Here is a 12,822-nt window from a genome sequence, read left to right as displayed (position 1 = left end):
TGGAGATACGCCTCCCGAATATAGTGACAGTCCATCTCGATATGTTTAGTCCGCTCATGAAAAGTGTGATTTTTAGCAATATAAATCGCACTTTTGTTGTCACAGCAAAGCTTGGTAGGCCCTTCAATTTTGATTCCCATATCTTCCAGCAACTGATGAATCCAAACAATTTCCATGGTAGTAGTTGCCATGGCACGATATTCAGCTTCAGTTGATGATAGAGATACCTTTTGCTGCTTCTTGCATCTCCATGAGATCAATGAGTCTCCTAAGAAAACACAAAAACCAGTGGTGGAGTGACGGTTATTTGGGTCACCTCCCCAATCAGAGTCAGTATAAGCAATTAATTTTAACTCAGAACAGGAAGACAAAAAAACTCCCTTATTAATAGTGTGCTTTAGGTATCTCACGACACGCAAGATAGCACCCATGTGAACAGAAGTTGGTGCATGCTGAAATTGGCTTGCCGTATGCACCGCATGTGAGATATCGGGTCTGGTGATACTTAGATACATCAACGAGCCTACTAGTTGCCTGTAGGGAGTAGGATCGGAGAGAGGAACACCATCATCAATCTTCATTTTTGCTCCTACTATAGCAGGAGTTTCACAAACTTTATCATCTGTAATACCTGACCTGTCAATAATCTCAGATGCAAGCTTAGTTTGAGACAAAAAGTACCCTCTATGAGAGTATGCAACCTCAATACCCAGAAAATAAGTTAAGAAACCCAAATCAGACATTTCAAACTTATCCTTTAATATGGACTTTATGCTTTTAATCCCTTTAGAATCACTCCCAGTAATAAGCATGTCATCCACATATAGCAACAGAATAACAATCCCTGCATTAGACTTTCTAACAAACAAAGCAGTATCAGTAAAGCATGATGAAAAACCATTATCTAACATTACAGAGTTAAACCTATCATACCAAGCTTTGGGAGCTTGTTTTAAACCATACAGTGCTTTCCGAAGACGAAGCACTTTCCCTTTAGGATACTCCATTCCAGGAGGAACATCCATATATACTTCTTCGTTTAGATCTCCGTTTAAAAACGCATTCTTAACATCCATCTGATAGATGTTCCATTTGTTTATTGAAGCAACAGTTATAAGACATCGGACGGTGACCATCCGAGCAACGGGGGCAAAAGTCTCCTCATAATCAATCCCATATTTTTGACCATACCCTTTTGCAACTAAGCGGGCCTTATATCTCTCAAGAGACCCATCACACTTAGTTTTGACTTTAAACACCCATCTACACCCTATTGCTTTCTTATCTTTAGGAAGGTCTTGAAACTCCCAGGTTCTTGCTTTCTTTAGGGCTTCAAGTTCATTGTTCATAGCAACTATCCATTCTGGGTATTTACGTGCTTCCTCAAAATCCCTAGGTTCTATGTACGAGTGAATGGCGCTTAGACAGGCTCTATATTTTGGTGAAAAAGACTCATATGAGATGAACCTAGAAGGGGGTTTTCTTGATCTTTCGGTCCTACGAAGATTTCCTTCACTTGAAGGGGTAGACTCACTATCATATCTTTCGAGAGCACTTCTAAAAGTACTCCTATCTCTATGAGAGTAGGTTATAGGATCTCTATGTGGTTCTTCATTAATGGATTGATCAGTATGAGATTCAACATTTAGATTTGTTTCATCATCGCTAGTATCATCATCTTCAGTTAACAAATCAAACAGAAAAGAATAATCTATATTCTCATCATTAGTTTCAAGTTTTTCGAAACCACTAACATTTTCCAAGAAGCTTACATTTCTGGAAACATAAAGTTTATCACTCTTAACATGATAACAGCGAAAACCTTTATGAGTTTCAGAGTAACCAAGAAAGGCACAAGGAATGGCCTTAGGGGAGAGTTTGTCATTTTTATCAGTAAGGACAAAACATTTACATCCAAAAACCCTTAACCTGCTATAATCAGGTTCTTTTTCGTATAATTTTTCAAACGGGGAAATCTTGTTCAAGTTTTTAGATGGAAGTCTATTTATGAGATAGACAGAGGTAAGAGCAGCCTCCGCCCAGAGTTTTTTCGGTATATTTTGAGAAATGAGCAAGGTTCGTGTGGTTTCAATAATATGCCTATGTTTCCGTTCAGCCAACCCATTTTGTTGGGGGGTTTTGGGACAAGATTTTTGATGAAGAATTCCATAGTTTTCAAGATAGCTTTTAAATTCATTGGAAAGGTATTCGCCACCTGAATCAGTTCTAAAAATTTTCAAATTTCCATTGAATTGATTTAAAACCATCATATGAAATGTTTTGAAAGTTGAAAAAACTTCATATTTATGTTTAAGAAAATATATCTAACTAAACCTAGTGAAATCACCCACAAAGATAACATAGTACGAAAAACCTCCCTTGGATATCACCGGAGCTGGACCCCATACATCGGAGTGAACGATTTCAAAAGGTTTTGTTGTAAACATGGATCTTTGAGGAAAAGGAAGACTTCTCATTTTTCCAAGAATACATTCATTACAAACAAAATTTTCATTACAAAGATTCTTAACAAAAGGCAAATAAGAGATTTTAACAATGTTGGGATGACCCAATCTCTTATGCCATACATGAATATCTTTGTTTTGAGCAACATTACAAAATTGATTCTTAGGAATTTTAAGAAAATCAACATAGTAGAGGTCTCCTCTCCTAGAGCCTTCCCCAATCAATTTCCCGGACTGGCGATCCTGTATCCAACATTTATTAGAAGAGAACTTTATATCGCAACCATAGTCCGAGAGTTGAGAAACGGAAAGTAAATTTAAGTTTAGTTTTGGAATAAAACGAATTTTTGGGATAAAAAAATCTTGTTTTTCAAAATTACCCATTCCTTTAATTTCAAGAGGGGTTCCATCCGCGGTTGAGACAAAAGATGGAAGGCGATTTTCAGAATAATTAGAGAGAAAACAATGACTTGGAGTCATATGAAACGAAGCACCAGAATCAAGTAGCCAAGATGTCTTACCAAGAGAGGAAGAAGATGACATGGCGGCTCCAGAAGTGCCTCCTTTGAGAAGAGGTTGAAGAGCATCCATAATTTGATGAAGCGAAAGAGGTTCATTCGATGTTGAAGGCCGTTCCTCCGATTGGGATGCTAAAGCCGCGGCGAGGAATTTCTTCCATTTAGGACAATTTGGTTTGATATGTCCCGGTTCTTTACAAAAATGGCAAGTTAATTTGCTATAATCTCTCTTGCCATATCGATCATTTTGCCCTTGATTTTTGAAATGGGGCGGTTTGTAGGTCTTCAAATTATTACCGGGTCTTGACACGGCATTGACCACTTCATAGTCATTTTGAGAAGGTGTAGCAAGAATGCTTGGGTTATTTTTACTAATCCCCATACGTGTTTCCTCACCACTTAGCTTGGTGATGACATCTTCAATAGATGGGGAGGTAAAAGCCGATAGAAGGGAGGACCGAATTTGCTCAAATTCGGGTCTAAGACCATTTAAGAAGTTGAAGAAACGATCTTCCTCAAGTTGTTTGTGCCTTAACTCAATAGCTTCTCCACTCCATTTTGGTTCGAGCATGGCAAGCTCGTCCCAAATAGATGATAATTCGGCAAAATATTCCCGAATAGATAAATCATTTTGTTGAAGAGTCAAGGCTTTCTTTTGGAGGTAGTATTTGTGAGACAAGTCCCTTGACGTATACATTTTTTCAAGGTATAACCAAGCTTCGGAGGCCCTTTTAAATTTGATGATGTTGGCATTGATCTTGGTTTCAACGGACGAAAAAATCCAAGACAAAATTTTGAAGTTCTTCATTTCCCACTCATCATGCCTTTTGGAATATTCTTCTAAGGCCTTTTGTCTATCTTCTCCTTCAAGAATTTTGATTTCCCCTTTCTCTATAATAGAAAGCTTGGGTTCGGGTTCCGATATGGATCCTTGAACATAACCCCAAAGACCTTTCCCTTTGATGTGGGCTTCCATGTTGCCGGCCCAAACATGGTAGTTTGAACCACTAAGTTTAAAACCAAGAGAGAAGTGGGAGTCTTTTTCACCCATTATGGAGAAGAGAAGATGAAAAATAAAGCGTACCTTAACGGATTTTCAACCTTTTCTTGACAAAAGTTGCTTCTAAAATATTGCCCGGAGCAAATGCTTTACTCAAAAACTTCACTAGCTTGAGGGCACGATTTTCGAGGTGCTTCACAAGAGGCGAAATGCACGATCTTCTTTCTTCCAACGAGGCTTTGATACCATGTGAAAGTATCTCCAACAAGATACTAATATCAAGACCTTAATATTCTTGATATTGAACCCACCACGAAAGCACAATAAGAACACTTTAGAACACTTGTGCACAAAAAGCACAACCCACAAATAACTCACAAATGCACAAAGGCATAAAATAATGGAATCAATTTATTGAGAACTTGGGCTTTGACTCAAAGCCATGAAGAAATACAAAGGGGAGAACCCCTATTTATAACATCACTAAAGGGGGCCTTGGAGGGGCTCCACCCATAGTCGTTGGAGCCCCTCCAACGGTCACAAATGTGACCGTTGGAGAGGGCCCAACAACTATGTTGGTGGGCCCCCCAAGGTACCTTTTAGGTACAAATCCAAAAAAGAAATAAAAAGAACAAAAATAAAAATAAAAATAAAAGAAACATAATTACAGTCACATCCGAAAAGTGAATGTGCGCAAAAATAGGGAAAAGACTAAACTACCCTTATGACAAAATAAATAGAAATATATATTTTATATATATATATATTTGAGTAGATACATATACATATATATTAATATATGTATATGTATTACCATATATATATAAAATATATATATTACATAATATGATTAATGTACATAATTTAACAGTAAGTACTCTTTTTTGTTTGATCTAATGAATAAGCATAATATTAAAGAAAGTAATGATGTTGATATGAATGAAAGTAGTGATATTCATGATATGCATGAGAGTATCGATGGTAACACTCATAATGATCACGAAGGAGATATGCCTATTGTTGAACCTCACAATGAACTTCAAACATATTCTCATCGTACACAAAGCCAACCACCATGTGCATTAGAAAGGTATACCCAAAGTCAAGATATAGATCACTCTAGTCCTAGAAGATCTACTAAGGTATCCCAAGCACCTAGGAGGTTTGCATCTAATGAGTCATTTGAACCCCACTATAGAGCTTGTCTTATGACCATACACTCCTACATCGAGCCCTCTTCTTATAATGAGGCCAAAAATCACCGTGAATGGATTGAGGCTATGAATAATCAATTAGAAGCCATGGAAAAAGCCAAAACTTGAGAGATTCAATCTTTACCTATAGAAAAAAAAACCATAGGATGTAGATGAGTCTATAAAGTTAAAACCAAAAGTGATGGAACACTAGAAAGGTACAAAGTTAGGCTAGTTGTTAAAGGGTATAGTCAAGAATATGAAATAGATTATAAGGAAACCTTTGCCCCAGTAGCTAGCATAACCACAGTTCAAACTCTCATCACCATAGCATCTATTAAAAAATGACCTATATTTCAAATAGATATTAAAAATGTCTTTTTAAATGAAACCCTTAATGAAAAAGTCTATATGAAACCTCCACCCAGGTTAAATTTGGCACATGAAAAAGTTCTTTGATTACGAAAAGCTTTGTATAACTTAAAACAAACTCCTAAGGCTTGGTATGATTGCTTTAGTGATGTGATGGATCAACTAGGATTTAGATCTTGTTATACTGATACTGTCTTATTTGTTAAGTCTTTTGATGCAGATATAATTATCTTACTCATCTATGTGGACGATATGACTATCACAGGAGGTGATAAACAGGGAGTTAGCCATATCAAGGATGTTCTAAAAAAAAAATTTATATGACAGATCTTGGTTTTCTTCGATATTTTATTGGGATAGAAGTTGCTCACACACCCTGAGGGTATTTTTTGTCTCAGACTAAGTATGCAGTTGAGATAGTTGAAAGGTCAAGCCTTACGAATGGAAAGAGGGTGGACACGCCAGAGGTCATCAATGCAAAAATGAGGATAGATAGATGGAGAACCTCAGAAAGACCTCACTGCATATTGCCAAATGATTGGTGTTTTGTCTTACTTTTCCATTACTCGTTCGGATATTGCTCATGCTATTAATATTGTTAGTCAATTACAACATTCTCCCACTCCAGTACATATGAGTGTTGTAATGAGAATAATTATATATGTTAAAAATACTATTAATCATGGTTTATTTTTGTCATCCTTATCCACATTAGATGTTATTGCATATAATGAGTCTGATTGAAGATGAGATATAATGATCGTCGCTCAACCACTGGTTTTTGTATTTTTGTAGGTGATTCCTTGATATGTTGGAGGTGCAAGAAACAACAGAAGGTGTCCCTATCTTCCACAGAAGTCGAATATCGTGCCATGGCTACTAAAACTTCTAAATAGGTGTGGTTGTGATAGTTACTTGAAGATTTGGGGGTTTTCCTATTCGCGCCCTCAAAGTTATGTTGTGATAACAAGAGTGTCGTCTATATCGCAAGCAATCACATATTTCATGAGCGAACAAAGCATATCAAAATGGGTTGTCATTATGTCTGTGAAAAGTTCATCAAGAAGATCATCACTTTACCATATGTGACATTTGAGTATCAATTGACAGACTTCTTCACTAAGGCGCTCTCATCTCCCATATTTCACTTTCTTCTTGGCAAACTCTCGGTTGTCGTTCTGTGAGTTTTGAGGGGGGTGTTAGAAGATAGTTGTTATATATGTGTGAAAAAACAATAATTTCTTGAGGAATTCTTGGTAACTATTAGGAAAAATAATTGAGGGTGGTTGTAGCTCTGTACAACCACAATCCTTCATGATGTAGGGGGGACACATTTGTATGTCCAAGGATATTATGGTATTTTGACCATTGTAACAGGTGTCGCCCCTTAAAGGGACTTTTTGTGTCTTATTTTTTCATTTAAATGTACATTGTTGTATTGTCAAGGGAAATTTTGTAGTTGTGCCTCTTGTAAAGCAATGCATTTTCTGTGCATTTTATGTGAATAAATATATTTTTTACATTGTGTGTTGGCTAAGCCCCTAAGTGGCTATTGTGCTTTGCCCACTTTGAGGAGTTTGTATTGGCCTCTTGTTTGAGGTGTGTGGAGAGCTCTTGGTTTCATTACAACTCTTTAGTATGTTCTATATGAATGAGGGTTTCGGCCCTCAAAAGCCCTTTAAAACCCAAAAACTTAAGACTCCGGTTTTGCCCATTTTAAATCTGCCGGTACTATATCATACGATACGGCCTGTATCATACAATACACACCCATATGTGTATTGTATTGTGCCCTTGCATCGATACGATACGGACAACATTGCATTAAACATTATTAAATTGACATGAAATCACCTAGTTGAAATGAAAACCAGAATGAAGCATACCACATCTTTTAAGATATAAAAGGATGGTTCTCAGCTACAAGTTAGAACGGTTCTCCACATTATTTTTATCTTTCCCAACAAACAAAAATTCATATAAGGCAATAGCCAAGTAATAGAAAGCAAAGAGTTGATTCATAAGGAGCCAACTTAAGCCTCACAAAAACAAACTAGTACCAATACATTCACTGCATTACAGCAGAATCAAGCACAAAAGTCATAGCCAATACAGTAGGTGAAAACTCAAATGAGGCATTCAAGGTTCCACACAAACCAATAAAAAGGGCATGTTACGCCTGCCTAATGTGCCATCACAAGGGTGCCATGAATAAGACTCAAGGACTTATCTTTTCAGCAGTTCTAAATCAAGTGCCATCCAAAACTAATTTTGACATCTAAAAATACAAAAAAAGAGTGTTTGAAGTAGTGTATTGTCAATGGCACTCAAAAGATATGCTATAAAAGAGTTTGATATTTTCTAAATAGTATGCCATTAACATATATGGAAAACATTGCCATCGCGTTCCAGCATATGAATTCATATAGTCACCAAACCTAAAACTTGCATAATTTGTAAGAAATGAACACCCTGTACCTCCAAGACCGCATGAAATTCATCTTTTGCTATTACTAGTCTGTCTGTGTCACTTGAGTCAACGACATATATAATTGCCTGAGTATTTGGAAAATAACATCTCCAGTATGGCCTGTATTAAAATATAACAATAATAATGATAACAATGGTATACAGCTAACAGTAAATTCAAAGATAATCCATAACAAAATTTGTTAAACGTGCAGAAACCCATTAAGCAAGGAAGAAGTATTTCCTTCATGAAATTACTACTATCCCAATTTCCCAAAATCATAAACTGAAACATTTACAAGAATGGGAAGAGTATGAAGCATCTAGAAAAATAATAACAGACCTAAAGGCTTTAATATTAAACATAGAACAGTATGTTAGTTACAGATCATTAAATCCTTTTAGCAATCGTTCCATAACCAACTATAAATTTATTGTTCACCGAATTCACCAAAATCACTTGTTTGATCTGAAGTATCCTACAAAATAGAGGCTTAAGAGTAACTCAATGTCCATACTTTTCAAAATTCAACAAGGCGCAGCAACCACACAAAAGTTGGGAATTAACGTAAAATGTTAGATCCACAATCAAATAAAGATCCACTAACAGGTCCAAATCAAGGTTGCCAAACTAGGAAGCGAAAGCGGGAAACGATATGGGAAGCAGAAGCGAGGAATAAAAAAAATATATAAGAATTCAATGGGAATCGAAATGCAACACAAATAAAAACTAAAATAAAAGTGATTATTTCTTATATTTCATGATTTTTTAGTGTAATAATTAAATTTTTAACAAAATCTAAAAATGATGATTGCCAATTTAGAGAAAGCATGAAAAGAAACACATAAAAACATGAAAAGTAGAGTGAGAAAACATATAAGAAGAATAGATGAAGTGTGTGGAAAGAATAGCTGAATAGGAGAAGCCTGGGAGAATCGAGATTCCCATTAAGTTTCGGAAGCGAGGAGTATCGTACTTACGAAAACTTTGAAAGTACTTGACTTACTCATTAAAGACCCGGGGAAACAACTTACGAAACTTCAAATAGTTGAGAAAGATCTACAGCATTGGAACCAATCCAACTTAATCCATAGCAAAGCTGCAAGTCAAGTTCAGAACTTGAAACGTTGTTGAACCACAACAAGTTAGTATTATAGGCAGCTTTAGTCATTTGGCCATATATGTAGTCTTTATACCCTCATACATGATTTTATAATTCTATGCATCATGGGTATCTTTATTATTCTGATACCCTAAGTTCTAAGGCTGCAATAAGTATGATATTCTGTGTGTGTACTCCCTTCTTCATTCTTCTTTTTTTCTCAGTGTGTGTGTACTCCTTTCTTCATTCTTCTTTTCTTCTCAGTTCTTCCACCTAAGCACTGATTCCCAAGGTTTTCCCATGTGCAAACATCATGGTTTCAAAGCCATACGAGCTCCATCAATCAAGAAACAACTCACAGTTCACTGTTGAAATGATTTTTCATTATCTCAGTTGACAAGACGACCCACCAACTTGCGACGAGGCATATTCTGTAATAACCCTCTGTTCTGATTTTCTGAGTTACTGAAGTGTTAAAAGCATTCAGGACTATATTTGTTCATATTATCTGTTCAAACAAATCAAGAAGAGCGTGAGGAAAGTGGTGGTGTTATTGAAGAGGCCAAAATATAAATTTTGTGGTTTAGGGTTAGTTCTTAAGTGAGGTGTGTTAAATGAGTGTGACAAGGGTGAAATTAGTAAGGTGGTGAGAATGTAATTCAACCACTTCAAGTGAAGGCATTTCCTTATTGAAGTGGAAGAGATAAGTGAATCAAACAAAATCCCATTATAGTTGAAGCAAAAAATGATTCTCAATGGCCCACGAGGCCTGCATTCGAACTACTTGTCCTTACACACCCCATAGCAAAATGGAGTGGTTGAAAAGGAGAAAAACATCCTTGAAGCTCACGCTTAATTTACTACTTAAAAATGAATGTCTTTAAATATTAGTGGACAGATACACTATTAATGGCTGACTATTTAGTTAATATAATGCACAGTGAGTGTGTTAAGAGGAACTCCTCTCTTCAAATATTGAATCCAAAATCCAATATTCTCCATGTCACTCTTTCAACTTTGGGTGCACATATTATGTTCACATTCATATTCACTTTAAGGAAAAACTGAATACTAGGACAATTAAGCATATATGCATAGGATATTCCCCTAACAAAGGAAATAAGCATTTTGTCACATGGACACAGGAATGCCAATTTCTGTGTAGGTTTCCTTTAACAATAGTAAAATAAGCATGTGACATGCGAGCAAGTTGGAGTAGCCCTGTGAAGATGATTATAAAGAAACACTTTCTTTGAAGATAAACTTTATCATGAGTCAGAGGGAACTCATTGAGACAGATTTATTCTATCCACTTGCCAATTCATCCATAAAAAAATGTTGTACAAGGATTATTGTTCGTATTGGCCCGTATGGTAGGATATAGTCATGTATCAGAGTGTACTCTACAACAACATGTGATATAAGATGATTCAACGACCACTAACAAATTAAAGTTTTGGTGGTCAGAAAAGTGGCATTGCGCCACTTTCATGAAGATACTGAAATGAAATGGGGATCTTCGAAACACGAGCCTAGATTCACAAGGGCAACTGTCAAGAATGACAATAAAGCATAACCCTTAAAAAGGGTATAACTGTAAAGAGTCTTTCACACAATCAAGTCTACAAACAACTTGACAAAACATACATTCACCCAATATGGTAAACCAAAATAGCATACAATATGCTCCACAGCACAAACATAAGAATAGTGCATAAATGCACTTGAATCTGAATATGTAAGAGGTAAAACCCTCTACCTTTGTAGAATTACAATGGGCAGCATGCCCTTATTTATAGAGAGGTTACATGAGAGGAGCTATTAAAATAGCTGTTGGGATAGCTGTTGGGCTACTCCCAACAGCTCTAATTAGAGTCGTTGGGAGTAGCCCAACAGCTCTATTCAAACAGTCAACATTTTGACTGTTTGACAGAACCTGACAAAAAGGTTGTTGGCTGTTTTGACAGTCCAACAGCTCTAGTCAATTATGACTGTTTGACAAAAAGACAAAAAATAAGAAAGAAATAAAATTACAAAAATAAATAAATAAATAAGTATTACAAGAATATAAGTATATACTTTAAATATATAGTTTTATACACACATATATATATATATATACATACTCTTGTATTACGAAAAGTATGTATATATATATAAATATATATATATATATTCAAGTATATACATATATATGTCATTTTCTAACAGTCTCCCTCAAACTTATGGTGAAATCACCGAAAGTTTGTCAAGTAAAAAGTTGAATCTTGGTGAGCATAGTGCCTTGGTGAAGAAGTCAGCAAGTTGATATTCTGATGTCACATAGGGAAGATCAATAGTCTTCTTCAAATATTCTTCACGAACAAAATGGCAATCCATCTCTATATGCTTAGTTCTTTCATGAAATGTATGATTTCGAGCAATGTATATCGAACTCTTATTGTCACAGCACAATCTTGTAGGATTCTGAAGGTGAATTCCCATATCTGAAATCAGTTGTTTGAGCCACACGACTTCCATAGTAGTAGTTGTCATTGCTCTATATTCAGCTTCTGTAGATGATAATGACACCTTTTGTTGTTTCTTGCACCTCCATGAAATCAAAGATTCACCTAGAAATATACAAAAATCAGTTGTTGAGCGCCTGTTATTTGGATCTCCTCCCCAATCAGCATCAGAATATGCAATAAGATCTAAGGAGGAAGAAGAGGACAGAAAGACTCCCTTATTTATAGTGCCTCTGATGTATTTAATAATTCTCATGACTGCACTCATATGAGCTGATGTTGGAGCATGTTGAAATTGACTGACTATATGTACAAATGTTGAAATTGACTGACTATATGTACAACATGGGCTATGTCTGGTCTTGTAATACTTAAATACATAAGAGATCCCACTAGCTGTCTGAAGGGAGTTGGATTGTCTAAAGGAACTCCATCATCGGCTCGCATTTTCATTCCAACAATCTCTGGAGTATCAACAACTTTATCATCTGAAAGTCCTGACCTGTCAATAATATCTGAAGCAAACTTTGTTTGTGACAATATGTATTCTCGGTTAGAGTATGAAACTTCTATACCAAGAAAGTATGTTAGAAACCCAAGATCTGTCATTTCAAAAGAATTTTTCAAAAATTGTTTTACTTTCTTGATTCCCTCCTTGTCACTACCTGTAATTAACATATCATCAACATATAAAAGTAAAATTATAATACCAGCAGAAGAGTTCTTGATAAACAAAGCTGTATCAGTATAGCATGGTTTAAAACCATACCTTGTAATAACATTGTTAAAAGTATCAAACCAAGCTTTAGGTGCTTGTTTGAGGCCATATAATGCCTTTTTTAATTTAAGCACTTTACCTGAAGGAATTATTAATCCAGGTGGAATATCCATATATACTTCCTCATTGAGATTCCCATTTAAAAATGCATTTTTAACATCCATTTGAAATATATTCCAATTTTTAATAGCTGAAATAGCTACAAGCATTCGAACTGTGGTCATCCTGGCAACATGAGCAAAAGTTTCTTCGTAATCTAGTCCGTATTCTTGAGAATATCCTTTGGCAACTAATCTGGCTTTATGCCTTTCCAAGGATCCATCACTTTTGGTTTTTACTTTAAAAACCCATCTACAACCTATTGTCTTCTTTCCTATAGGTAAATCCAGAATTTCCCAAGTATTAACATCTTTAAGA

General features: G+C 35.8%; 1 protein-coding gene across 1 annotated transcript in view; it reads right to left on the bottom strand.

Annotated features, from left to right (window-relative positions):
• LOC149838573 (ADP-ribosylation factor 1) overlaps positions 1–12,822 on the bottom strand; it is a 47,993-nt gene that overhangs the window by 17,052 nt on the left and 18,119 nt on the right. Inside the window, exon 6 of the mRNA XM_090006668.1 lies at positions 8,027–8,138. Within this exon, the coding sequence (XP_089862794.1) occupies positions 8,027–8,138 (112 nt within the window). The remainder of the gene's footprint in view (positions 1–8,026; positions 8,139–12,822) is intronic.

This window comes from Nuphar pumila, chromosome 5 (genome assembly GCF_984573655.1).
Source record: "Nuphar pumila chromosome 5, dmNupPumi1.hap1.1, whole genome shotgun sequence".
Lineage (NCBI taxonomy): Eukaryota > Viridiplantae > Streptophyta > Magnoliopsida > Nymphaeales > Nymphaeaceae > Nuphar > Nuphar pumila.
The sequence above is the reverse complement of the archived record's forward strand: the minus strand, read 5'-3'. Positions and strand labels throughout refer to the sequence as shown.